Genomic DNA, 25,176 nt, shown 5'->3' with positions numbered 1-25,176 from the left:
AAAAATAGTAATTCCAGTTCACTGAATGCTATCATAGCTTTCCATTTTAAAAGATATTATTAGGTTTGACTATTAAACTCCAACATTTCACAAAGTTAAGAAACGTCACCTCGGGACCTATTGGAGATTAGTAGGTCTTCTATTTGGTTTGAACACTGATAAAATTATTGTCATTGTCAGAACAGAGCAAGATTTCTCTCAGATACCTAGAAGTGGCCAACTACTTAAACAATGTTCAAAGAATACACCTATAGAGTTGTGCTTATGCTCATGCTCATGCTTTTGATATACCATTTTCTTGACTCCAACCTTGATATAAGCTGCCATGTAGGGGATGCTTAGTGGAGCATTACAAATAATTTTTGGTTTAGACTGAATCTAAAATCGTAAGTAAGATATGTGAATCCAGATTTGTTATAATTTTGTCTTTAACATGTCACTGGGTATTACTTGCTAAGTCCCTTCATTGCAGGACAGGGATTTTAATAGCATCCACTTTCATGGAACTGCCTGTTGACGTTGCTAATGATGAACAATAGTATCTCATAACAGGTGCAATAGCTTTATAAATCTAAGGACAATTAACAGTGGGGAAGTCTGAGCCACTCTGAGGTTTTGGTATACCTGGGAAACCTCTTCAAGGCTACACCCACATCGATTTCTACATCGTTCACCTCTATTTCCAAATTTGATCTGCTAGATAATGGATAGATTCTTTCACAATTGCTTTCCCTCCCCTTAAAAGAGTAGACACCCTGCACAGCTACAAAAACTTTACTTCTCTGGGGTTGTAAAGCTCAAAGGCCCAAACAAAGGAATCACTTGAAACAGTGGCCTGAAAAAGTGGAAGGCCAGTCACAAGTCCCCTCGAAAGTCAGGTGATTTCTAATGCTTTGCTTCCGTCACAATGGAGCACACCTAATCATCTGGTCAGCCAGTGGATAAAAAGAACCATCACTGAACTCTTGGTGACTTTTAGCTGACAATCTGGAAGGAGTTCAAACACCTGAACTCTATTCCCATCCATTTATTAACTGGAATGTGTTTTCGCAATGCTTTTCATCTGTAAGAAGTAGTTAACACCTGTCCGGTTAGGGTTTTGTTTGTTTGTTTGTTTGTTTGTTTTTTAATCAGTTTGACACAAGGTAGGGTTATTTAGGAAGAGGATCCTCAATTGAGAAAGTGTCTCCATCTCTCCATCAGATTGCCTATAAGCAAGTCTGTAGGGCATTTTCTGGATAACGACTGATGTGGGAGGGCCCAGCCCACTGTGGGCATTGCCACCACTTGGCAGGTGGTTCCCAGGTGGTATAAGAAAGCAAGCTGAGCAAACCATAATTAGCAAGCCAGTAAGCACCGGTTCTCCAAGATCTCTGCTTCAGTGTCTGCCTCCAGGTTCTCAACTTGAGTTCCTGCACTGGTTTCCTTCAATGGTAGACTATGATCAGATACGTAAGCCAAACAAGTTCTTTCCTACCATTTCCCCCATTTTCAAATGGGGTGATCTGTTATCATTTCCCAGTATAGACAAACCATCTTTTTTAGAATTCTCCCCATTCTCCAATTAAGCATCTTACAAATTTGTAGATCCTGGTTTCTCTCCACAAACTTAAAATTTATTGTGGCTAATTTTACTGGAAACAAGTATTGCATTTTGGTTGAGATCAAACCACTTCCCTTTCATATATCATTTTAACAGTATACCCAATGGATTTCATGTTGCAGTAGACAGGAAGAGCAGCAATGGTATCATTTCAAGTTGAGGAGTGCAATGTAACCTTGGTCAGAGAACACACTGAAGTAACAAAGTTAGCACTAGATTCCAGATCCAGCTATGTGAAGTCACTATTCTGGCTGTTGGTGGGTGACTTTGAGTTACACCTGTGTAAGCACGTCATGAATGTGGTAAAACCCTTCCTGGCTGCTGTTCCTAGGAATTAAGCTCAAAGCTTCCCTTTACATCTATTTAAAAACCTCTCCCCAGGCCTACCCCCCAGATAAGCAATTGATAATAAATTTCATCAATATTGAAGATTTCAGTTTTGGGATTCTAATGATCCACTTTTATAGTTTTGTATAGTTTAATAATTTTTCAAAACTGATATTCTGGGACATATGCGCTGTTTTTTAAAGTGTTTTATTTAATCCACATAGTGTGTGTGTGTGTGTGTGTGTGTGTGTGTGTGTGTGTGTATGCAGTTGTGTGATATTCAGAGGAAAGAAGAGTCAGTCCTCTCTTGCCCTCTTGTGGGAACCAGGAATCAAATCACATTGTCAGGCTGTGTATGCCCACTGTGTATCTTGCTAGCCTTCTCCTCTTCCCTCCCTCCTTTTCTCTCCCCTCCTCTCCTCTCTTCTCTTCTCTATTGTCCTCCTTTCCTCCCGTCCTCCCCTCTTATCCACTCTATTCCTTTTCCCTCCCCTCTTCTTCTTTTCTTTCTTATCTTTTTCATTACAATTTTAAGTACACATATGAAGTAATGGGCTTCATCATGACTGTTTCACTCATGTAAGTCACCATACTATGTTATTATTCGTCCTGTTCCCACTGCTCCACCCCACTGCCCTACTCCTCTTAGTCTTGTCTTGTCTCTCTCCTCCCCACACGTAATCTTTCCTTCTGTTTCCATGCCACCTGTATTATATGATGATTAAGCTTTATTGTTAAAACTAGACTCAGAAAGAAAGTGAATGGAGTGCCAAGTTTTCATCTTTCTCTGCTTCCTGGCTATAACAGTATTTAAAAAAAATAGCCCAAGGTTATAAAAATAGCTGCAATCTTAAGTTATTTCCTGTCTACCATGTCTTGGACCTGGGAGTAATGCAGTGTATTTTCTGCTGAAAACAGAAAAACTCGAGGTTTAAAGCAACTTTATAACATGAATATTTACTGTAAAAGTGGAGCATAACATACAACATTTGAAATTGATCAGTAAACAGTGGTGTTTGTTAACTGGGTTGGTTGGAATAGGTGACTTTATCTCTTGTAAAACTCTGTTTAAAATGTTTTTAAAGTACCCCATTCCTTCCTCATGGGATGCTTTCTGTGCTGTTCAATAAATACAGAACAAATCCCTTTGATAGACGCAACAGAGACAAGTACACACAGACACCAGGGACAGACACATATACATACACAGGACAGATTCACAAGGCAGCCTTAAGGTAAGCATGGTTCAGACCCACACAGCAAACAGACAGAGGATGGAAGATAGGGAGCATGAAGTAGAGACTTCAGATTTGGCTGCACCCTTGATTAAATGACACAGAAGGAAAGCACCTTGACTTCTTTTCTTAATGTGACACCAATGCCTTATTTGTGACTTAGAATCTATTATTAATTTGTTCAGACTAGCCAGTAAAAGCATCACCAATAGCTGCTGAGAATCTGGAAAAGTAGAGATTTTCATACAATGATAAAGGGAGAGACAACCTAAAGAACGTTCAGAAAATTCTTCATCAGGATTTGCCATAGCTAAATAGAAATATAATCTATGTCCTTGTAATTTCATTTCCAGGTCTATGTGCATGAGAATGTTTATTTACATCTGTTCAGCTGAAAACATGTATGGGATATTCCTATCATCATTACTACTTAACCATCCAGCTAGAAGCAAATCACATGCTGCTAGCAGTTCAGTGAATAAATGTATTTTTGTTTAGTTGTCTGATGGAATACCAATTGGCAGGGAGAAGGGGAAACATGCTATGGGTAGCTATGTGAATGAAAGTCAAGTGGGAATAAAATCTAAACATAAATGTGAACTACAACGTGAGGCCATTTCACACAGAGTCCAAAGTAAGGGAAAATGAAGGCAGTAAAGATCTGAATACAGATTGCCACTATAGTGGGAAGCAAAGACAAGGGAAAGACACAAAGAGCCCATTTATGCCTCTCGAAGGCATGAGTTGAAGGTAAGTATTCACTTTGTAAAGTTCATAGACTGGACTTCTACAGACTTAGACTGTTGGGAAGGGGAGGAACTCTGTGTGTGTGTGTGTGTGTGTGTGTGTGTGTGTGTGTGTGTGTGTGCTAACTGGAGGAAGGAGGTCTCTAAGGCTCTATCTTTGGGGATTTATCTTAGATTTTTTTCCTGTTACTTCCCTAGTCTGCTTCCTATATGATTGATATGTTAGTGCTTCACCACAGCAGGCTGAATGCCTCCTCCCTCCTCTTAACAGTGGACACACTGCACAATCCCTGCACAGTGTTTTCACAGAGTCAATCAATATAAAAGGTCTCTTTTGAAGGTCATTTTGCAAAATGGTGGCCCTGAGTACAGTGTGCTCAGGTTGTTACCCAGGCATCACATCCTCAGTCTCTTTGTAGTTCAGTGTCACCATAGCTCATTTATGGCTAATGGGGTCAAAGAGAAAGAAACATCCCCCTGGCTCTTACCTCTTTTCCTACAGATTAGATGAGCTTTTAGGAAAAGGCTACCTTGGATGAGCTGTTAGAAAATGCCACCATGGACATGGAGATAGAAGCCAAATGTTGAGGATGGCAGAGACGTCCTATTAAATCTATTTACTTTTTCTGGGTCAGTATATAAAAAAGAAGATTGTGGTTTGTTTGACACATGGAATTAGAGGAATTCTTTGTTCCGTCCCGTGTACTAGTACAGGGATTAAAATAGAATAAGGACCATGATCTAATTAGTGGATTAATCCTCTGATAGATTCACATTCTGAATAGACTGTTGGGAAGGGGAGGAACTCTGTGTGTGTGTGTGTGTGTGTGTGTGTGTGTGTGTGTGCGCGCGCTAACTGGAGGAAGGAGGTCTCTAAGGCTATATCTTTGGGGATTTATCTTAGATTTTTTTCCTGTTACTTCCCTAGTCTGCTTCCTGTCCATCATATCACGAAGGGTCCATCATATCTTCCTTACCACAATAGATGGCAACCTCTGTGACTGTGAGCCAAATGAGCCCTTTCTCCTGTAAGTGGTTTTGTCCAGGCATTTGGCAACAACGATGAAAAAACTAACACAGAGGGAAAGAACCTTTTCATGTAAGTAGCCTGCCACAGACTTTCCTAATTCTGCTCCTATTGATTCAAGATTCAGACTCCTCTTGTGCAAAATAGAAAGACGTCTGGATGACCTTGGAGATCTCTTTCATTAGTAACATTTTTAGAATTGAAAAAAAATGTAATTGGGACAGGAGGGACAGAAAGGGACCCTTTATATAAAGACATGTGGGTACCTGCCATTGTAAAGTAGAGCTCAGCTTGTATACACCACTGAGCCAGCTTTTGGTCTAGATGTTGCCTGGGAGGAATACGAGACTAAATAGCCTTGTGTGGTGATAAACTCTGTTCCACAGGGCACTGTGGTAGCAGAGGAAGAGTGCAGAGAAGTCCAATATGGTGAGTAAGAGTCAGTATCCCCTGACTAGAGGGACAGGGATACACTCTGGAATGTTTAACTGCCTTTTTGGGGTTCCCTACAAAGAATACTAGATGGGGTGGAGAAGGCAGACCTTTTGGAGGTGTTGGCTGTCTGTTTTTCCAGACTGCTGCGTCTCTGAGTAACTCAGTGTAAACTAAAGGTTCAGTCCTTGTCTCTGTCCACTGTGTTTGTGGTGACAGGCAGCACAGGCTGGTATTCTGGTTATGTGGTGTCTCTCACGTGATTCCAGTTGCTTGAGGCTGTTCCTAGAAAGGCTTAGATTTTTTGGTGGCATCCTGATATATGACTTGAGGGATACTCTTTCAAATATAACAACAGTGCTTTTGTCTTTGTGTCAATTGCCTAAGGACATCACAATAATTTTTACATTCTCCAGGTGCTCCTGAAACAGTGTTGTTGGGACCCCGTAAAAGACATGATTCTTGGGGTGGTTTATGTGAACTCTCCATGCAGAGAGAAGGAATGGGCTGTAGCTGCATCAGCAGAGTGGGTGTCTCCAAGGAACAGAGTTCATACCATTCTGACTAAGTCTATCCATGTGTATTTTCTGACCTTCATAGTATCTTTTCCATAAAATATAACTCTGCCATAGAAAAGGTAAAGAGAAACTAATATTTTTCTTTCATAAACTCTGACCCAAACTATAAATAAATCTTTCTCTCCTCATAATTATTTTAAAAAATATGGTGGTTGGTTATGGATCTCATACCTTCCTGTGCCTCTTACTTCAGTTATCACAGTATCAATAAGAAACAAATATGAACTAAAAATTGCAGTACTTTGCAATAGAAAAATTTAATAATCTATAGTATATCAAGGCATATTGGGTTAATGGTGCCTAATAAAAATTGAGACACAAGAAGAGAATTAGACAACAACAAATAGGTATGTTTATGTACTGGCTAGTTTTGTGTCAACTTGACACAGCTGGAGTTATCACAGAGAAAGGAGCTTCAGTTGAGGAAATGCCTCCATGAGATCCAACTGTAAGGCATTTTCTCAATTAGTGATCAAGGGGGAAAGGCCCCTTGTGGGTGGGACCATCCCTGGGCTGGTAGTCTTGGTTCTATAAGAAAGCAGGCTGAGCAAGCCAGGTGAGGCAAGCCAGTAAAGAACATCCCTCCATGGCCTCTGCATCAGCTCCTGCTCCCTGACCTGCTTGAGTTCCAGTCCTGACTTCCTTTGGTGATGAACAGCAGCATGGAAGTGTAAGCCGAATAAACCCTTTCCTCCCCAACTTGCTTCTTGGTCATGATGTTTGTGCAGGAATAGAAACCCTGACTAAGACAAATTGGTACCAGGAGTGGGGTATTCCTGTGACAACCTGACCATGTTTTGGGGAGGACTGTGGAAGGACTTTGGAACTTTGGGCTTGAAGATCCATCCGTTGTTAAAAGCTCTGTCAGATGTTGTGTAGGAACTTGGAAGATAATGTTGAGAACACTGCAGAAGATGGAGGTCTGGTTTGTGAAATTTCAGAGGGAAAATTAAAGACTCTTTTCAGGGCCATTGCTGTTTTGATTGTGAAGATTCTGTAGTTCTGGTTAGCTGGGGCTGAAGAATCAGCTGTGATTAACAAGATACCAGAACTACCAAAGCAAAAACTTTGCATTACTGGGACTATTGATGCTGGTTAGCTGGAGCTAAGAAATTAGCGGTGATTAAGAAGAGACCAGCATTTGTTTGGAATAACAAAAAACCTAGGATAGCAAAAACTCTTCTCAAGGATAAAAGAACCTCTGGTGGAATCACCATGCCTGACCTAAAGCTTTACTACAGAGCAATTGTGATAAAAACTGCATGGTACTGGTATAGAGACAGACAAGTGGACCAATGGAATAGAATTGAAGACCCAGAAATGAACCCACACACCTATGGTCACTTGATCTTCGACAAGGGAGCCAAAACCATCCAGTGGAAGAAAGACAGCATTTTCAACAATTGGTGCTGGCACAACTGGTTGTTATCATGTAGAAGAATGCAAATCGATCCATACTTATCTCCTTGTACTAAGGTCAAATCTAAGTGGATCAAGGAACTTCACATAAAACCAGAGACACTGAAACTTATAGAGGAGAAAGTGGGGAAAAGCCTTGAAGATATGGGCACAGGGGAAAAATTCCTGAACAGAACAGCAATGGCTTGTGCTGTAAGATCGAGAATTGACAAATGGGATCTAATGAAACTCCAAAGTTTCTGCAAGGCAAAAGACACTGTCTATAAGACAAAAAGACCACCAACAGACTGGGAAAGGATCTTTACCTATCCTAAATCAGATAGGGGACTAATATCCAACATATATAAAGAACTCAAGAAGGTGGACCTCAGAAAATCAAATAACCCCCTTAAAAAATGGGGCTCAGAACTGAACAAAGAATTCTCACCTGAGGAATACCGAATGGCAGAGAAGCACCTGAAAAAATGTTCAACATCCTTAATCATCAGGGAAATGCAAATCAAAACAACCCTGAGATTCCACCTCACACCAGTCAGAATGGCTAAGATCAAAAATTCAGGTGACAGCAGATGCTGGCGAGGATGTGGAGAAAGAGGAACACTCCTCCATTGTTGGTGGGATTGCAGGCTTGTACAACCACTCTGGAAATCAGTCTGGCGGTTCCTCAGAAAATTGGACATAGTACTACCGGAGGATCCAGCAATACCTCTCCTGGGCATATATCCAGAAGAAGCCCCAACTGGTAAGAAGGACACATGCTCCACTATGTTCATAGCAGCCTTATTTATAATAGCCAGAAACTGGAAAGAACCCAGATGCCCCTCAACAGAGGAATGGATACAGAAAATGTGGTACATCTACACAATGGAGTACTACTCAGCTATTAAAAAGAATGAATTTATGAAATTCCTAGCCAAATGGATGGACCTGGAGAGCATCATCCTGAGTGAGGTAACACAATCACAAAGGAACTCACACAATATGTACTCACTGATAAGTGGATACTAGCCCAAAACCTAGGATACCCACGATATAAGATACAATTTCCTAAACACATGAAACTCAAGAAAAATGAAGTCTGAAGTGTGGACACTATGCCCCTCCTTAGAAGTGGGAACAAAACACCCATGGAAGGAGTTACAGAAACAAAGTATGGAGCTGAGATGAAAGGATGGACCATGTAGAGACTGCCATATCCAGGGATCCACCCCATAATCAGCTTCCAAATGCTGACACCATTGCATACACTAGCAAGATTTTACTGAAAGGACCCAGATGTAGCTGTCTCTTGTGAGACTATGCCGGGGCCTAGCAAACACAGAAGTGGATGCTCACAGTCAGCTAATGGATGGATCACAGGGCTCCCAATGGAGGAGCTAGAGAAAGTACCCAAGGAGCTAAAGGGATCTTCAACCCTATAGGTGGAACAACATTATGAACTAACCAGTACCCCTGAGCTCTTGACTCTAGCTGCATATGTATCAAAAGATGGCCTAGTCGGCCATCACTGGAAAGAGAGGCCCATTGGACACGCAGACTTTGTGTGCCCCGGTACAGGGGAACGCCAGGGCCAAAGGGGGGGAGTGGGTGGGTAGGGAAGTGGGGGTGGGTGGGTAAGGGGGACTTTTGGTATAGCATTGGAAATGTAAATGAGCTAAATACCTAATAAAAAATGGAAAAAAAAAAAAAAAAGAAGAGACCAGCATCATTGAGGTGACATCTTCTGGGAAGTGTTTTCTGAAAGCACAAAGAGGCTGTGTTCCAGAGATGGCCAAGGTTGTACTCCTGCTGCAGCAGGACTTGGTAATATGTAAGGGTCACCCAGGTGGTACTGGTTTTGAAGGCATGAAGGGGTCACGCAAAGCAGCTGAGGCTCGACACTGTGAGAGGCCATGGAAGGCCATTGGTGAAGGTGCAGCCTCAGTTGCAATTGAAGGCCCAGGACTGAAGGGGTCATGCAGTGTTTGGAGATGCCAGTACCATGAGATGACCACCAAGAGCAGCAGCAGCAGTGGAGTACAGGCATCTGGAGCCTAGAGGATGATGTGTGTGCTACAAAGGGCCTGGCTGGAGAAGTGACCCAAGCTCTTGGAGGAGCCCAGAAGATCGTGAGTTGGATCCCAGACATTGGATGGTTGGAGATTGACTTTTGCTTTTGATTGTGACTGTGCCCTGATATTTTCCCTCTTGAAGGAAGAAACTGTTTTAGTGGAGCCCACAGTTAAAGAGACTTTTAATTGTAAAAAGACTTTGAATTTTAAGAGACTGAAAATTTAAGAATATGTAAAGACTGTGGGACGTTTAGAGTTATTTAGACCTTGGGGATGAATAAAAATGTAATGGTTGAGGCTTACTAGTGATGTGTTTGTGTGTCAAGTTGACAAGGGGTCAATTGTACTGGCTAGTTTTGTGTCAACTTGACACAGCTGGAGTTATCACAGAGAAAGGAGCTTCAGTTGAGGAAATGCCTCCATGAGATCCAACTGTAAGGCATTTTCTCAATTAGTGATCAAGGGGGAAAGGCCCCTTGTGGGTGGGACCATCCCTTGGCTGGTAGTCTTGGTTCTATAAGAAAGCAGGCTGAGCAAGCCAGGTGAGGCAAGCCAGTAAAGAACATCCCTCCATGGCCTCTGCATCAGCTCCTGCTCCCTGACCTGCTTGAGTTCCAGTCCTGACTTCCTTTGGTGATGAACAGCAGCATGGAAGTGTAAGCCGAATAAACCCTTTCCTCCCCAACTTGCTTCTTGGTCATGATGTTTGTGCAGGAATAGAAACCCTGACTAAGACAGTTTTGAATTTTGAAAGGAAAACAAAAGAGAGAAACAGGTTTTCTTTTAAAATCTTTTGAGGTAGTTTTAAGTTTGTATTTTTTTTTTTGAAAGCAACACACTTGTGAGATTTCCTGAGATTATGGTTTGGTCAGTACACATGTGACAAAAACTTCTTCCTTCATTACATAGTTTAAGGAAATGCAGGCCATCTTACCTGAGGGTTTTTAAACACAGCATATCTTTCCTCTTTCTCCAAAAACAGTACTTTGTTCTCTGTGTCTCTTGTCCAGTCTGATAAGACTTCAACAACATTTTCATGGTCTTCAAAAACTCTCTCTGATGAAATAAAAGATATTTCAGGTGGGAGTCTATTACTGAGTTAAGCACAATGCTGCCTCACAAGGCTTCTAAAGACTGGCAGTCCTTACTTACCTGGGTTTGAATCTATTCAGCCAAAGGCATATGCTCTGAAAAAACGGGTAGGTATCTGAAGTCGACGGAGGCAGGTGCTATGTTAATGACTCATAAAAGGTTACTGGGGCCCTCCTCAGCTCCTACTCTTCCTTCTTGCAGGGCACACCTCCAGGTCCCTATGTATCTTGTCCCCAACCTATTATTTCCTTTCCTGAACTAGCAACATGTCTCTGTATGGTCTGCTGTAAAGAGGCAGGAGAACTGGAGGACTTCAGTGCCTGAGGTGTGAGCTAACACCCATGCCTGTAACAGTAGTGCAGCATTCCTACTATTTTATATGTCACTGTCAGGTTTTAAGTTTATTTTACACAAAAACATGATAAATGGTAGAAATTTCAGTATTTTGGGTTGTAGTGAGTTATCCTGCTTTTTAATTGTTAGCGTTTGTTTTTCCTTTGAAAACATCCTTAGCAGGGGTAAATACTATGGGAAGGCCAAAGAGGATGCAGACTGTGAAACTCCTAAGCTATGACTCTACAACTCTAAGGATAATAGGTGGACACTGAACCAAGCTGGAGAGTAAAGGAAGCTGCTCCTTCCCTGTTTTCCCATTCAGAATTGGAGGAAACAGCAAGCCTTTGTTCTGTCCTTGCTTAGTTTTGTGTTAGTTTTGAGATAGACTATCCCTACATAGCCTGAATTGGCCTGGGACTCATCCTCCTCCTGTCTCATCCTCTCCAGGGATGGGGTTACAAGCATGTGTCACCATGCCTGGTTAAGGAACAGTTTTAATGTGGACCACTTTCTATAGAAAAAATTGCCCTAAAGCCTCAAAAGCAGATAATTCTGAGTTTTATACAACCCTCTTGGGAGATAGTGTTGCCCAGGGGATGAGTGGGAAGGAGGAGGGAAGTTATTAAACTGCTGAAAGAGGAGAGAGAGAGAGAGAGAGAGAGAGAGAGATCATCAATTTATTTCACTCCTCTTTGCTCTCTGGGGTTGAGAAATTGGCGATCAGTCACATTTGGACAGGGGAAGAAGAAATGAGCATAGTTGTAAGGCCTGGAAGTCACGTTATGCTTCAGGGAAGTACTCTTTAAAGGAATATTAGCAGACAGATAGCCAGGATCTCCTGCAGTCTGATGAGCTTCCTAAGCATGTAACAGGATGAACCACATTGCCCCCTTTTTTCCCTTTTGGAGTGACTAGCAAGGTGACAGTAATGAAGTTCACATCACCCAAAGCCTGGCTACCCTCTACCGACTGAGTGTCTGCCACAAAGAAACAGAGACAAGGATTTATCTCAGATGAAGGCAGAGACACACGCCATGTCTTGAGATATTGAAACAAGTGGTTAAAACAGACTAAAACGTGTAATAAAACAGGCTTTTGAAGTGCAACCCAGATGTGGGGAGGAGACTTACCAATTTGCAGTTCGGGATATATTTCATAAAGGCACCAGTCCACATTGCAGTCACAATGGGTTTTTTCAAAAAGGTTGTCCAGAACATCCCGAGCCAACTGCCGCTCATCCACCATCAGTGACTTGGTACTGCTGTCATCCATGTGCACCTTAACTACAAGCTGAAGATGAAGCCACAGAACAGTTAGTTAGTTCCAGCAACTGGGGCGGTCTGCTAAGCTTAAGGTGTCAGCACTGTCATTGTTTCTGCCACTGAGCATTAGAAATTCATCCTTTGAATATCTTGATAGGCTGTCTTTACTGTAGCTCACTAGGTTCACAGTTGGGTAAGACTGTTGACTTTTCTCACCAGCAGTAGTGGCATGATTGTTATGGGTGGTAACCAGCCACTTTCTGATTGGATTTAAAGTCTGCTCCACAGGACAGAACCCATGCCTGGTATTGTAAACTGGACCAAGAACCCAAGGCTGAAGGGATTATGGGCCCCAGAGGAAAACTGACTTCTATCTATTATTTTACTAAACAATGTAGGATCAAACTGCCTTCTAAATATATATCTTTTTATCCATAGATTAATGCAACTCTTGACTCTCATCAGTGAGTTATGACTCAATTGGTCAAAGTACATTGAATAAGTCACCCTGAGTGCTTAGCAATATAAGTCATTAACTAGGACTATTTAATTACACAAATCTCTTGTCCACTCTTTAAACCTTTTGCCAATGTCCTAAACAATGACTTGAGGACCTCTGCACCTCTTCCTTTATTTCTTTTTCTTCCCAGTGTAGCTTTACTTAATTGGCACATTGGGTATGGGACACTTTGATAAGCCGAGCTTATCAAAGGCTGCCATACCTTAAAATTTTCCTTAACAATGGGACTTCAGTTGTAAAGACACAAGGAGACCTTTTAATAAAGAAATACTTCTGGCCCTAAAAATGAATGGGAACAAAAGTGGAAGGATGTTGGGAAAATGAGAAGTGAGCGCTCCTTCAGTTCTGTTTGCTTTCTGTCTCCCCACCAGAAATCAGTGCCTTGAAACTGGCCCAAGAGCATTGTTTATTGTCTGGTTTGTGTTTTTCAAATTTATTTCTCATCCTGCGTTTTCCTGTTATATAAAGGAGTTCACAGTGAGGTCAGAGGATATATCCCACTTTTTAGCTATATTTCTATTTGGTCTTTGAGAGATTTAGGCATGTATACAATGTATTTTGATCATATTAATCCCCCATAATCCCACCTCTATCCCTTCCAACATCCCCTACCATGTCCCATCCCAACTTCATGTTCTCTTTTTTTCAATTCATTGAATCCAGTCAGTGCTGCCAATATGTACCTATCTACACACAGGCCCATCCATTGGAGAATGGGCAAACTACCAGGGACCATATTCCTGAAGGAACTGCTTCTTCCTCTCCTGAGTGTCATCAACTGATAATAGCTTCTTAGGTAAGGTTAGGGCTTCATGTATCCCTCTCCCATGCTGGAACTTTGCCCTGATCCTGAACAAGTTTTCTGCAAGCAACTGCAGCTGTTGGGAGTTCATGAGACAGAAACCCTGTCATGTCCAGAAGGTGCTCTTTTACAGCAGTCAGCATCAACATTTGGCTCTCACAACCTTTTCACCTCCTCTTCCTTGAACCTTACAGGGGTGGGTGTTAAATAGATGCATGTATATACATATATGTACATAATATATAATATAAATATATATAATATACACATATATATTTTCCTCTGGTTGTGTTCATTTACTGACAACTTGAGACAGCCTAGAATTACCTGAGAAAAGAATCTTAATTGAGTAATTGTCTTTATCAGGTTGGTCTGTGACATATCTGCAAGGGATTGTCTTGACTATTAATTGATACAGATTGGCCCAGCTCACGGTGGGTGGGCAGCATCATTCTTCTGAGAGGTGGTACTGGACTGTATAAAATGCTAGGTAAACATAAATACATCTATGGGTTAGCCAATGAGCAAGCAAGCAAGCATTCCTTCTATAATTCCCACCTCCAGGTTCCTGCCTTCAATTCTAACCTGACTTCTCTCAAAGGTCTTTCCTGATCTGGAAGTGCAAGTCAAATAAACCCTTTCCTTCCTAAGTTGCTTTTGGTCAGAGTTTTTAAATCACATCAACAGAAGGAAACTAGAACAGGCTGGTGACAGAGTTTAAGCCTTCTGCATGGGATTACTGGTGAAATTTTAATTCTTTAAGGTTCATTACTTCAATAGTGTGATGGTACAGGGAGGGGACAAGTGTCACCTTGGAGTGCCCCCTGGTCTGTCATGATGATTATACCTTCTTTAGCTTGACTATAGTTGGGTCTTTTTTTTTTTTTTTTTTTTTTTGTATTTTTCTGTGGAATGCATACATGCTGTTCTTTGCTGAGAATGTTCTTTGTGATAGAATAGTTACATTCCTGGGAAACACAACTGATGTTAGGGCTTTGAAAGCAATATTTATGATAAAGAAAAATCATGACATTTGACCACATTTCACTCCTACTTAGAGGTGCTTTAGAAAGGAAAACATGTTGCTTTTTCCTTTCTTTTTTTTAATATGGAAGGAGACATTGCTAAACCACATAGTTTCATAATGATGGAAGAGGCTTCTTTTTGGCACAAACTAAGTTTAATCCATATGTATTTATGAATATCTATAATTGTAGAATTTAGAAAAATAAAGTGAATAAAAAGGAAGAACTCATACTTGTGGTTCTTCACAGTTTCTACTCTATTTGCAAGCTGCAGAGGGTACTTATCAACGTGTAACAGCGCCACAGCAGTACGGTGCTATGCAACTAATTAGTCACACGATCTTCTATGGGCCAAATGCCTTGATAATGAAATGATAATGAAATCTCACTTTTATTTGCAAGTTGTTAAAAATGGGAAAAATTTAGCCCTAAATCATGCAAATTGCATTTTTGGACTTCTATAATAAGATTTACAAATGGAATTGTTCTTCTGCCACAGAGCTGTAGAATAAATTAAATTAATAGATTAGTCAGATTGTGTTTCCAGCTTCAAAAGCTTCATGCTATAAGCTATGGACATCATTTGTAGTTCAAAATAATGTCAGCATTCCACCAAATCCTTAAGAGCAAATACTTCTAATGAGGGAGGGTTTCCCCCCCCTTCGTTTTCTTATGAGACAGGGCCTTTCATTGTAACTCAGTCTGCCCTTAAACTTGGGTTTAAGTTTGAGGTAAGAGTGATCTTCCTCCTCAGCCTTCTTGTTCTAACTCACATTTATTGTTTAAAACGCTCAAAGTTATTTTCCTTAAATATGGAGCATTTCTATTATTTGCTTAATGTACTGTGTCATACACAGGGGCATGTCTTTTTGTGGGGGGGGGTTTGAGATAGGGCTTCCCCTGTATAGCCCTGGCTGTCCTGGAACTCACTTTGTAGACCTGGCTGGCCTAGAACTCAGAAATTCGCCTGTCTCTGCCTCCCAAGTGCTGGAATTAAAGGCGTTCACCACCACCACCCGGCTCAGGGTCATGTCTTAAAAAATGTAGTTGGAGAGTCAGGAACCTTCCATCCCTTCCTACTGATGAGTGCTATGTTCTGGATCTTCCATGGATCCGGGCAGGTTGTGCCTTGTGTTTACTGCCATAAGTCACTGTAAATAAAAGGAGCAAAGTCTCCCCAGGCCAGCCAGAATGAAGCTACTGCATCTGCTCCTTGTCCCACCTTCTCTTGTAAGAGACATGTCTCTTTTCAGTTCTTTTCTGAAATCACACAATGTGACCCTCAGTTATAAACATTTCGGTGGCTTAAAAGTGCATAATTATAATTTTTAAAAACTTACTCACTCTCCCTCCATCTCTTCCTCCCTCACAAGCCCAGGCCCTTGCACATGCTAGAAAAACATCCTGCTAGTGAGGACGTCCCGAGTCCTTGGGGTTTTATGGGACAGGGTTTTGTGGCTTCTCTTGAACTTGAGGTCCTCCTACTGCAGCCTCTCTGCCCTTATTGTCTTTTATCTGCATCCATCAGCAAAGCCATTCCATACAGTATATCCACACCTGCTACTCATTTGTACCTCAATCCAACACAAGCTCATTTGTGCTAGAACAATCTAGAACAAGTCCCCCCACTGCCATTCTCCACTAGTATAATTTATTTTCCATGGGAGTCTAGTCACTCGGTATACTCTTTTTTTTTTCCTCAGTTTTTTTTTTAAATTGGGTATTTATTTCATTTACATTTCCAATGCTATCCCAAAAGTCCCCCACATGCTCCCCCACCCGCTCCCCCACCCACCCACTCCCACTTCTTGGCCCTGTCGTTCCCCTGTACTGAGGCATATAAAGTTTGCACGACTAATGGGCCTCTCTTTCCACTGATGGCCAAGTAGGCCATTTCTGATTCATATGCAGCTAGAGACACGAGCTCCTGGGGGATACACTCGGTATACTCTTGATAGAGTAACAGTCCATATTTATGAGGAACATAGTCCTCTCTGACCCATCATACAGCCCCCTGTGTGGGGGGAAGGGACACACATGGGATACTAAAGAAGGAACAGGGCACCCACCTACTCCAGATCAGACAATACAGTCACAGACCACCTGCACATCCCTACAATTGATTTTCTGTGAATCTGCCAGTATGGATTTTAAAAATTATTCATTAATCTCCTATCTCCCCATTTAGAGCTCCACCAAAGGCTTCTTGTACTTAAGACACAGTCCAAACTCGCTCTGCTATCTATGTGCTCTTGTGGCTCCTACCTACCACATTAACATCAATTCCTTCCTTTGCTTTTACTCAGTAGGTCACTGAAGTGTGGTCAACAGTCTTTCATTCTGTTCCATCTCGTCAAGCTAAGGTTTACGTGAACCTAAGATATGCATTGCATCATCAATACTCATCTCTGTTTGAGGATCACCTTTACTACTGTCCTGTGTATCTAGCTGCCTCCTGCTGCTGAGGACTTTGCTCAAGAGCCCCCTTCCTTCCCAGGGAGGCTTCATTATCACCAATGGATGTGAGGAGTGGCTTCGACAATGCCTAGCAATTCTTCTGGTTTCCATTTTTTTCTTTTTTGGCTCATGCTTATGGATTTTAAAAGAAGTAGAAGGAGGAGGAGGAGGAAGACTTAGTGTTGTAGTCCTGGATAGCTTTGAATTTTCAATCCTCCTGCCTCTAGATCCTCAGTGCTGGGAAAAGAGGCAGGAGACACCATACTGAGCCTGGTTTAATTTTCATCACTGCATTTGCCTTCCTTACTGGAATTTAGCTCAAAACAAGTAACAGCCTCACTGGACCATTATACAAACCTAGTAACTCCTCTAAAGTCAGAGTGCATTGTTAAAGAGGATAAAGTCTTTAGAGGGTTTGAGGGAATATATAGGCAATGAATTAGTGGGTAGTGCATTGTGTGGTGATAATTCACTGAGGAGAATTTTAGGGAGTAGTGTGTACAGTGATGGGGACACTCTCACTTAGAAGGCGACTGAATACATGGTGGGGGGGAGGGGCAGAAAAAATCCAGTGAGAATCTGGGTAAGAGTGGAAGGGATAGGTAGTTCCACAACAAGGACTTGTAGAGTGTTTGCAGGACAGTTACAACGACAGGTAGTTACAGTGAGGTAAATGTAGAGAGAAGGAGGGAGGGAGAGAGGGAGAGAAGAAGAGAATGGAGAGAACTGAGGCTAGAGAGATAATGGCATCCAGATCACGCAGAGACAGGAAGGAGGGTACTTGAGGGGTGTGGCTTTACTGTACAAGATAGGCAGCCCCTGGGGCTCTTAGACCAGAGAAAGAAGGCAAACTGGGATTCCAGTGGGATAGGTGATCTTTTTTTTTTTTTTTTGGTTTTTCGAGACAGGGTTTCTCTGAATAGCCCTGGAACTCACTCTGTAGACCAGGCTGGCCTCGAACTCAGAAATCCTCCTGCCTCATGCTGGGATTAAAGGCGTGTGCCACCATGCCCAGCTCAGGGATAGGTGATCTTAGACAACAGCATGGCAATTCTTCCCTCATGACCTGAGTGGTGCATGATATATGTAGCTATGGTTGTGAGATGTCCATGACAGGCTTCACATGTTTGAGCATTCATCTTTCTCTGCTTCCAGGCAGCAGACACCATGTGACCACTGACCTTAATAGTCCTGCTCTTACAGCCTCTGATTGTCTTGCTTCTATGCCTTCCCCACTATCATGGACTAAAACCTCAAATGGAGAGCCAAAGTCAATCCTTCCTCTCTAGGACTGCTACTGCTGGGCATTCATCAGAGCAGTGAGGAAGGTAACTAATCCAGGTCATTATCTTAGGTGCTTGTCACAGTGAGGAAGAGCTGACACATACACGCAGAGAGCAATAAGTTGATTGAACCAGCTCTATCTGGAAAACAGCTTCACATATGAGCCTTGAAAGTCTGGATGTGGGATCCCCAAGAGATATTTACTGAATTATTCACCATGTATACAATTCCTTCATTCAAGAATTGTGACAAAGACAATTCACCTTAGTGAGAGATGACAGATGTTTCAATTGAAATAAGATGCAGATTGAGTACTTGTCTCATTAACTAAAAAATTAACTGACATTTTAATAGTAGATATAGTGTTCCAATCAGGTTAGATACAGGGTTTTCTCATGTAATATAATACATATCTTCCTAAAACACCTTATACTCACAAAAATGTCCAAGAAAATTATAGGCTAATTGGTAAAGAAGGATAAGAAACAGATCACTCAAAGCTTACACAAATTAAAGACTAGATTAATAACAAATGTTTGATTCATGGGGAGACGTCCACACAAGCTTAATGTCTAGAGGCTTCCCAAGGAGCATAAAATTCACAAAAGAAACTATGTAAATGTGAGGCCAAGGTTGCTAAGGTGTGACCCAATTAAAGCATGCCCAGAGGATGCTATAAGCAGAGAGCTATGGAAGACCCCAGAGAGCATCCCTCAGGGAAGGGATTCCAGGATGGACATATTTTAAGTTCTCAAAATGGAACTGAGAAGGCCCTTGCCTAGGTGATAGCAAAACCAAAGACTTTTTTCTTTCTTGTTAAAGGGAATTTCTACTCCCACTATCCTGGTTTATGGGAAAATGTATGTGAAACCAGCAAAAAGTCACATGTGAGCTAAGCAAATGCTTTTGGACGCTCTTGTTCTCACCATGGAGAGCTCTTTGCCATGGAGCACCAGAAAGCCCTTATAAGAAATGGATGGAGGTAGGTTCCCTACCTAGAAATTGCAAATTAGCTAAATGGTGTTATGTAGAGAAAAATGTTGTCATGTCCTATGTTCTGAGAATTCTTTAAAAATTATTTGGAAAGTGCTACTTGAGTTTTCTTTCAATGACACTGTTAAAGCTGTGGTCTTGTGCATGCTAAACAGATAACCAACTACTGACCTGTATTCTCAGAGGCACATGAACATTTATTATACTGTTTACCGGTAACTATAATATGACATCATTAATTTAACTCCCCTATGCAAATGTGTTTGGTAGCTTACCTTCTTAACCTTGGCTTCCTTCAGCTTTTCCAGTGCTAACTTAATTTTATCAGCCTTTGCTTTGGCTTCTTCTTCTTCCTGTAAAGGGGCAAGACAGTCAACAGAGTCCAATAAATCACACCAGTGACTAATTGTGTGTTGGTTCATTTAGAGAAACAAAATTACCGAATTTCACATCCTTCATTTTCAGAATGTAGGTAATGCCCTTGACTAAAATATTCTACTCAAATATACAGAAGGCAACTGTTGATTATAGCCTTGAGGATTTTATCGGAAGAAATGAAACTATGACTTCAAGGACTGTATGAAGTACTTAGAACATGCTATCTGTGCTCAGCTCAAAGAACAGGGGACTGTGAATGTGAACGAAGCAAAAGCCCTCATAAACTGATGTACTTGAACTTTGGCCCTTGCTGGTGGTGCTGTTTGGGGAAGTGCAGGAAATTTTAGGATGTGGAACCTTGCTGGAGAAAGTACATGGGTGGAAATGGGCTTTGAGAGTCTATGGCCTTGTCTCATGACCAGTTGGCTTTCTGCTTCTATCCTGTGCCTAGAATGTGATCAGTTAGCTTCCTGCTCTGCAAGCCTGCTGCTGGGTCTCCCCCAATATGATGGGATTTCTCTATAGCTGTAAGCTAAAATAAACTCTTAACTTCCTCTGGTAGTAGTATTTTTATCACAGCAACAGAAAAATAACTAATACAGATACCAACCTACAGAACCTATTAAAGCATTCATCCTGAGGGAGTTGAGCCCTTCCTACCATTATACACATCCTCTTGGTTTATGGTATCTATTTAGAGGAGGACTCCTAGCTGTTATTAGAAGCTTTAAAGAGTCTTTAACAGCCTACATTTTAATACAAAAGCCAAAACTTAACCTTACAAATCACAAAAACTCCAAAGCAAAACAAAATAAACAAAACGAAATAAAACAAACACTCCACTAATGAACACAAAAATGAACATCAGCAAAGAGTGTGAAATATCCTTATATTTCAAAGGAATAAAACCTTTGATTTTATAATGTAAAATCTTATCAATAGGACTATTAAGGTTCTCTTGTTTATTTGTTTGTTTATGTATTTATTAATTTTTTTATTTTTAAACTTTTTATTAGATATTTTCTTCATTTACATTTCAAATGCTATGCCGAAAGTCCCCTATACCCTCCCCCCTCCCTGTTCCCCAAACCACCCATGCCTGCTTCCTGGACCTGGCATTCCCCTGTACTAGGGCATATAATCTTTGCAAGACCAAGGGCCTCTCCTCCCAGTGATGGCTGATTAGGCCATCTTCTGCTACATATGCAGCTAGAGACACAAGCTCCAGGGGGTACTGGTTAGTTCATATTGCTGTTCCTCTTATAGGGTTACAGACTCCTTCAGCTCCTTGGGTACTTTCTCTAGCTCCTCCATTGGGGGCCCTGTGTTCCATCCAATAGATGACTGTGAGCATCCACTTCTGTATTTGCCAGGCACTGGCATAGTCTCACAAGAGACAGCTATATCAGGGTCATGTCAGCAAAATCTTATTTGTTTATTTATAATGATAAGAAATTGAATTGTTTTTCATGAAAGGAAAAAAGGTGTTACATTTCTACTGTTTGAAAGTAGAATTATCTCTTCTAATATCACTGGTTTCTGAAATAATTTTGAGTGCCAAGATACTTTAGGAACAATTGAAAGTGAGGAACTTTGTAACTATCTACCTGAACACTCAACTTTGTGTTTACTTTCAAGGAATTGATGGTCCCCCTGATACCACGAGGGGCCCTATGCTTGGCGATTCTGCTTTGTCTCAATCGATGAAGCAATGAGTGTGATACAATGTGGATTTATCATGTGATTTAAATTTAAAATTTTAGGCATTCCCAGCATCATTACGATGATTTGAATGATAGTGACCACCACCATTCAGGACAATAGGAGCCCACAGGAAACTGAGCAGGGTTCTTACTTGGAAATATTTTTAAAGGACCTATTTAAGAAAAGTCTTCAAAGTGTTTTTACTCTTTTTTTTTTGAAAAATATGTAATTAACATGTTAAATGAAGATTATATAGTTATTTTACAAAGTTTAGCAATTTATAAATATCAAGCATTTATTACCTGTCTTTGACCTCCCCAATGAAGGCATCCCAAAGATACATAGTCTTTGCCCTATTGAAAAGGGTTGCCAGAGGCAATAATTCAAATTAACTCAAGTAAAAACCTATTCTTTTCTATATTCTGGGCTAGGAACAGGGGCAATGAACATAGAAATCAACTTCTTAGTTCATACAAAGTTAATGAGACGTGTCCTCTGAAGCTTGAGTACTTTTTTTGTAACCAAATTAAAAATACAATTTATTTTTAAGAGGAGTTTAAAAGACTGGTAAAAACTGTTCCTAGAAGCCATGCATTTCTTTTCTTTTCTTTTTTTCTTTTTATTAGATACTTTCCTTATTTACATTTCAAATGTTATCCCCCTTTCCTAGTTTCCCCTCCAAAAATCCACTATCCCCTCTTCCCTCCCGCTGCTCACCAACCCACCCACTCCCATTCCTGGTCCTGATATTCCCCTATACTGGGGCATAGCACTTTCACAGGACCAAGGGCCTCTCCTCCCACAGATGACCAACTAGGTCATCCTCTGCTACATATGCAGCTAGAGCCATGAGTCCCACCTTGTGTTTTCTTTGGTTGGTGGTTTTGTCTCAGGGAGCTCTGGGGGTACTGGTTAGTTTATATTGTTGTTCCTCCTATGGGGCTGAAAACCCCTTGAGCTCCTTGGGTACTTTCTCTAGAACCTTCATTGGGGACCTTGTGCTCTGTCTAATGGATGGCTGTTAAGTATCCATGAAGCTTGAGTATTGTTAAGGAATATGCATATTACTTTTATCCAAGCTATAAACACTATATTTGGTCTTAATGGGTTCTCCATATATACTTGCTACACTTTAAATGTTCTCACCAAAACAGATGTTGAAGTTTAATTCCCTTGTGAAAAATTAAAAGATGGGATCCAGTGATATCTTTTTAAAGCAAGGGGGCATGGGCAGAAAGCTCCCTCTCAAAACTGGAAAGGTGCCAGAACCATACTTTAATATTCCCCAACCTTCAGAACTGTGAGCTAAATTAGCCTTTCTTCTTTTATACATTAAACATCTGTGGTATTCAGTTACAGCAATAGAAAGCAGATTAAGACAACACTGCTCTTTTTCCCCAGTACCTCAGAGGTTTAGGCATACAAACTGATAGATGTAATTGTCACATCAAAGAAAGTCCAAGGTGATGGGTAGATAGTAAATGGAGAGCAACAGTCCTGCCATCTTGGGTCCTATGGACTTACTTTAGAGAGAAGTTCAGGAGGAGGAGGAGGAGGAGGAGGAGGCAGAAGGTCTAGCATGGGTTCTACGGGTGGAGGTGGTAAAGCTTCCTCATGGTGACTAACATCAATAGCAGCAGCACTTGCTCCATAACCTCCTGAGGCTGTACCCTGGCCATCCGAAGCCCTCAGAAGTGCAAAACGATCTTGATTCTGAGAGGACTCTTTCTGAGCCTGGATGGTTCTCTGTTCGGCTTCACTTATATCTGCTACCAGATCTGCCATGAGGGCATCTAAATCTTGGTCTTCCAGTGCATTTAAGGACTCTAAGAGGAAAAAAAAATAACAGTATCAATGTTTGAAAAACAAATCAACTATTTGTACCTGGAAAAACCTGAAAGCATTTTTTTTTTAAAGAGCAATATGTACATAGGTGGGAGTCATTATTTAAATTTCTATGATACAATAAAAAAGGTTGGAAGTATTTTTATGCAGTGTAACACATTCACATATTGACACTTCTAAAATAATACAATCAGTACATAGTGTAAGTAAGTTCCTAACAAGAAGAAAAGAGGGAAATGTGCTCTGCACTGGCGTATCTCCAGCTACAGTCAGAGTTGAGCACATGAGCAGATGCCTACATAGGGACTCTTGAATATTTTGGTGCAAGAGCCTTGGGCTTTGGAAGAGTAGAGGAAGAGGAAAGTGGAAATGGGTGGAGGGGGAGTTCTCCCACTGGTGGTCAGCTGGGTTTCACCCACCTTTAGGAAGTGCAGAGCAAACCTCTGGAAGCCCCCCATTTAACCGCCGAGAACCTTACATTCTGAAGTGCAGGATTAATGCAACAAAAGAATAAAAGAAAATAAAAAGGAGACTAAGTAGTAAAGATTTTGTGAAGGCAGTGGGCTCACTCAGAGAGCTTTCACAAGATAGAGAGAACACAGCTTTTTAGAGCGATGAGAAAGGAGGAGATTTCTTTCAGATCTCACCCAACTGTGAGATAAGGGCACATGCATACTCAGCAAGTTGGCTAGCTTGCTGGGATCAGAGGATGTGGCATTGGTGGATAACATCAGCAGATGATTGTGCTGGCAATCAGGCATTCACCAAGTGATGATTCAGTGACAAAGGATGGACGCTGTGCATGATGACCCAGAATGAGGAAATGGGAGTGCCAGAAATGGAGCCTAGTAAAAAGCAGAAAGCACTATGGGTCAGCTCCCTGCTGGACAACCTCAGTGCCATACAGCACAGCTCATCATTATAAGAGTTCTAGCACAGCACTCATTCCAAGCTTTGACCATAAAATGAGTGAAGCAGATTTTTTTATAAACTATTTTTGCATAAAAATATTATTTTTAAAAAATTTCAGCGATATGAGCCAAAACTGAAACTTGTTTATAATTTCCTAACATGGTCAGTCACAATTGTTAATGAAAAAATCTTTTAATAAACATTACTCTAAATAATTATAACTATATTGTATATAGTTATAAGCACTTTAGTGATAAAATCCCTACAATGAAATTTATATTACTGTCTAAAGAAAAGTTCATTTACATTAAAATGTTCTTTAATGCCTTATTAATCTGTCAAAGAGCTCAAAATGTATTGCTATAGCTTAAATGTGTTAGTATAGATACATTTTTACTAATCAATGTAGAATTGCATACTGAAGAATGGGGAATGAGAAATGGATTCCATGCTGAAGTCTGTTATTCTCTGAATTTTTAATTCATTTTTAGTTAACTTGTTTAACTTATTTTTAACTCATTTTAGCAATAACTTAACTGAGGGCAATAAAAAATGTATTCTAAACCTGGCAGTGGTGGCACACGCCTTTAATCTCAGCATTGGGGAGGCAGAGGCAGGCGGATTTCTGAGTTCGAGGCCAGCCTGGTCTACAAAGTGAGTTCCAGGACAGTCAGGGCTACACAGAGAAACCCTGTCTCGAAAAACCAAAAAAAAAAAAAAAAAAAAAAAAAAAAGTATTCTAAACAAATTTAACTTTCTATATACATTAGGAATTTGGTAGTTCTGCCCTCTCCCAAAGCCATCCATCCATGGGCATATTGTCCCCTTGTTGCCACATCGTAACGGACTGTGCCTGGAGATTTGTGGGTTTCTTTGACTCTATCATCTTTGCTACTTTTTTGATGCTAAATCCTAAGTGTTTAGAAAACCTGGAGTTTACTACAGCAGTAAGAACACTGACTAAACTTAAATTTTAGTGGAACTGATGATAAAGTGCTCATTTGTGGCACTTCCAGAGGCAGAGGCAGGTGAATCTCTGAGAGTTCAAGGCAACCATAGTCTACATAGAAAGTTTCAGGCCAGAACTCCATCATGAGGTGAGATCAAGTTAACAAAACAATAAAACTAGGAACTCCTTCCCAAACCAA

At 40.9% G+C, this 25,176-nt stretch overlaps 1 protein-coding gene across 5 annotated transcripts in view; it reads right to left on the bottom strand.

Annotated features, from left to right (window-relative positions):
- Apbb1ip (amyloid beta (A4) precursor protein-binding, family B, member 1 interacting protein) overlaps positions 1-25,176 on the bottom strand; it is a 119,683-nt gene that overhangs the window by 29,262 nt on the left and 65,245 nt on the right. For all 5 annotated transcript variants that reach the window (XM_006498186.3, XM_011239139.3, XM_030251888.1 and 2 more), the window contains 4 exons: positions 22,796-23,097; positions 19,465-19,542; positions 11,977-12,136; positions 10,353-10,474 (listed from right to left, as the gene is read on the bottom strand). In XM_006498186.3, coding sequence (XP_006498249.1) covers positions 10,353-10,474; positions 11,977-12,136; positions 19,465-19,542; positions 22,796-23,097 — 662 coding nt within the window. The remainder of the gene's footprint in view (positions 1-10,352; positions 10,475-11,976; positions 12,137-19,464; positions 19,543-22,795; positions 23,098-25,176) is intronic.

This window comes from Mus musculus, chromosome 2 (genome assembly GCF_000001635.26).
Source record: "Mus musculus strain C57BL/6J chromosome 2, GRCm38.p6 C57BL/6J".
In the NCBI taxonomy this organism is placed as follows: domain Eukaryota; kingdom Metazoa; phylum Chordata; class Mammalia; order Rodentia; family Muridae; genus Mus; species Mus musculus.
This window is presented reverse-complemented; position numbering and strand designations above follow the sequence as displayed.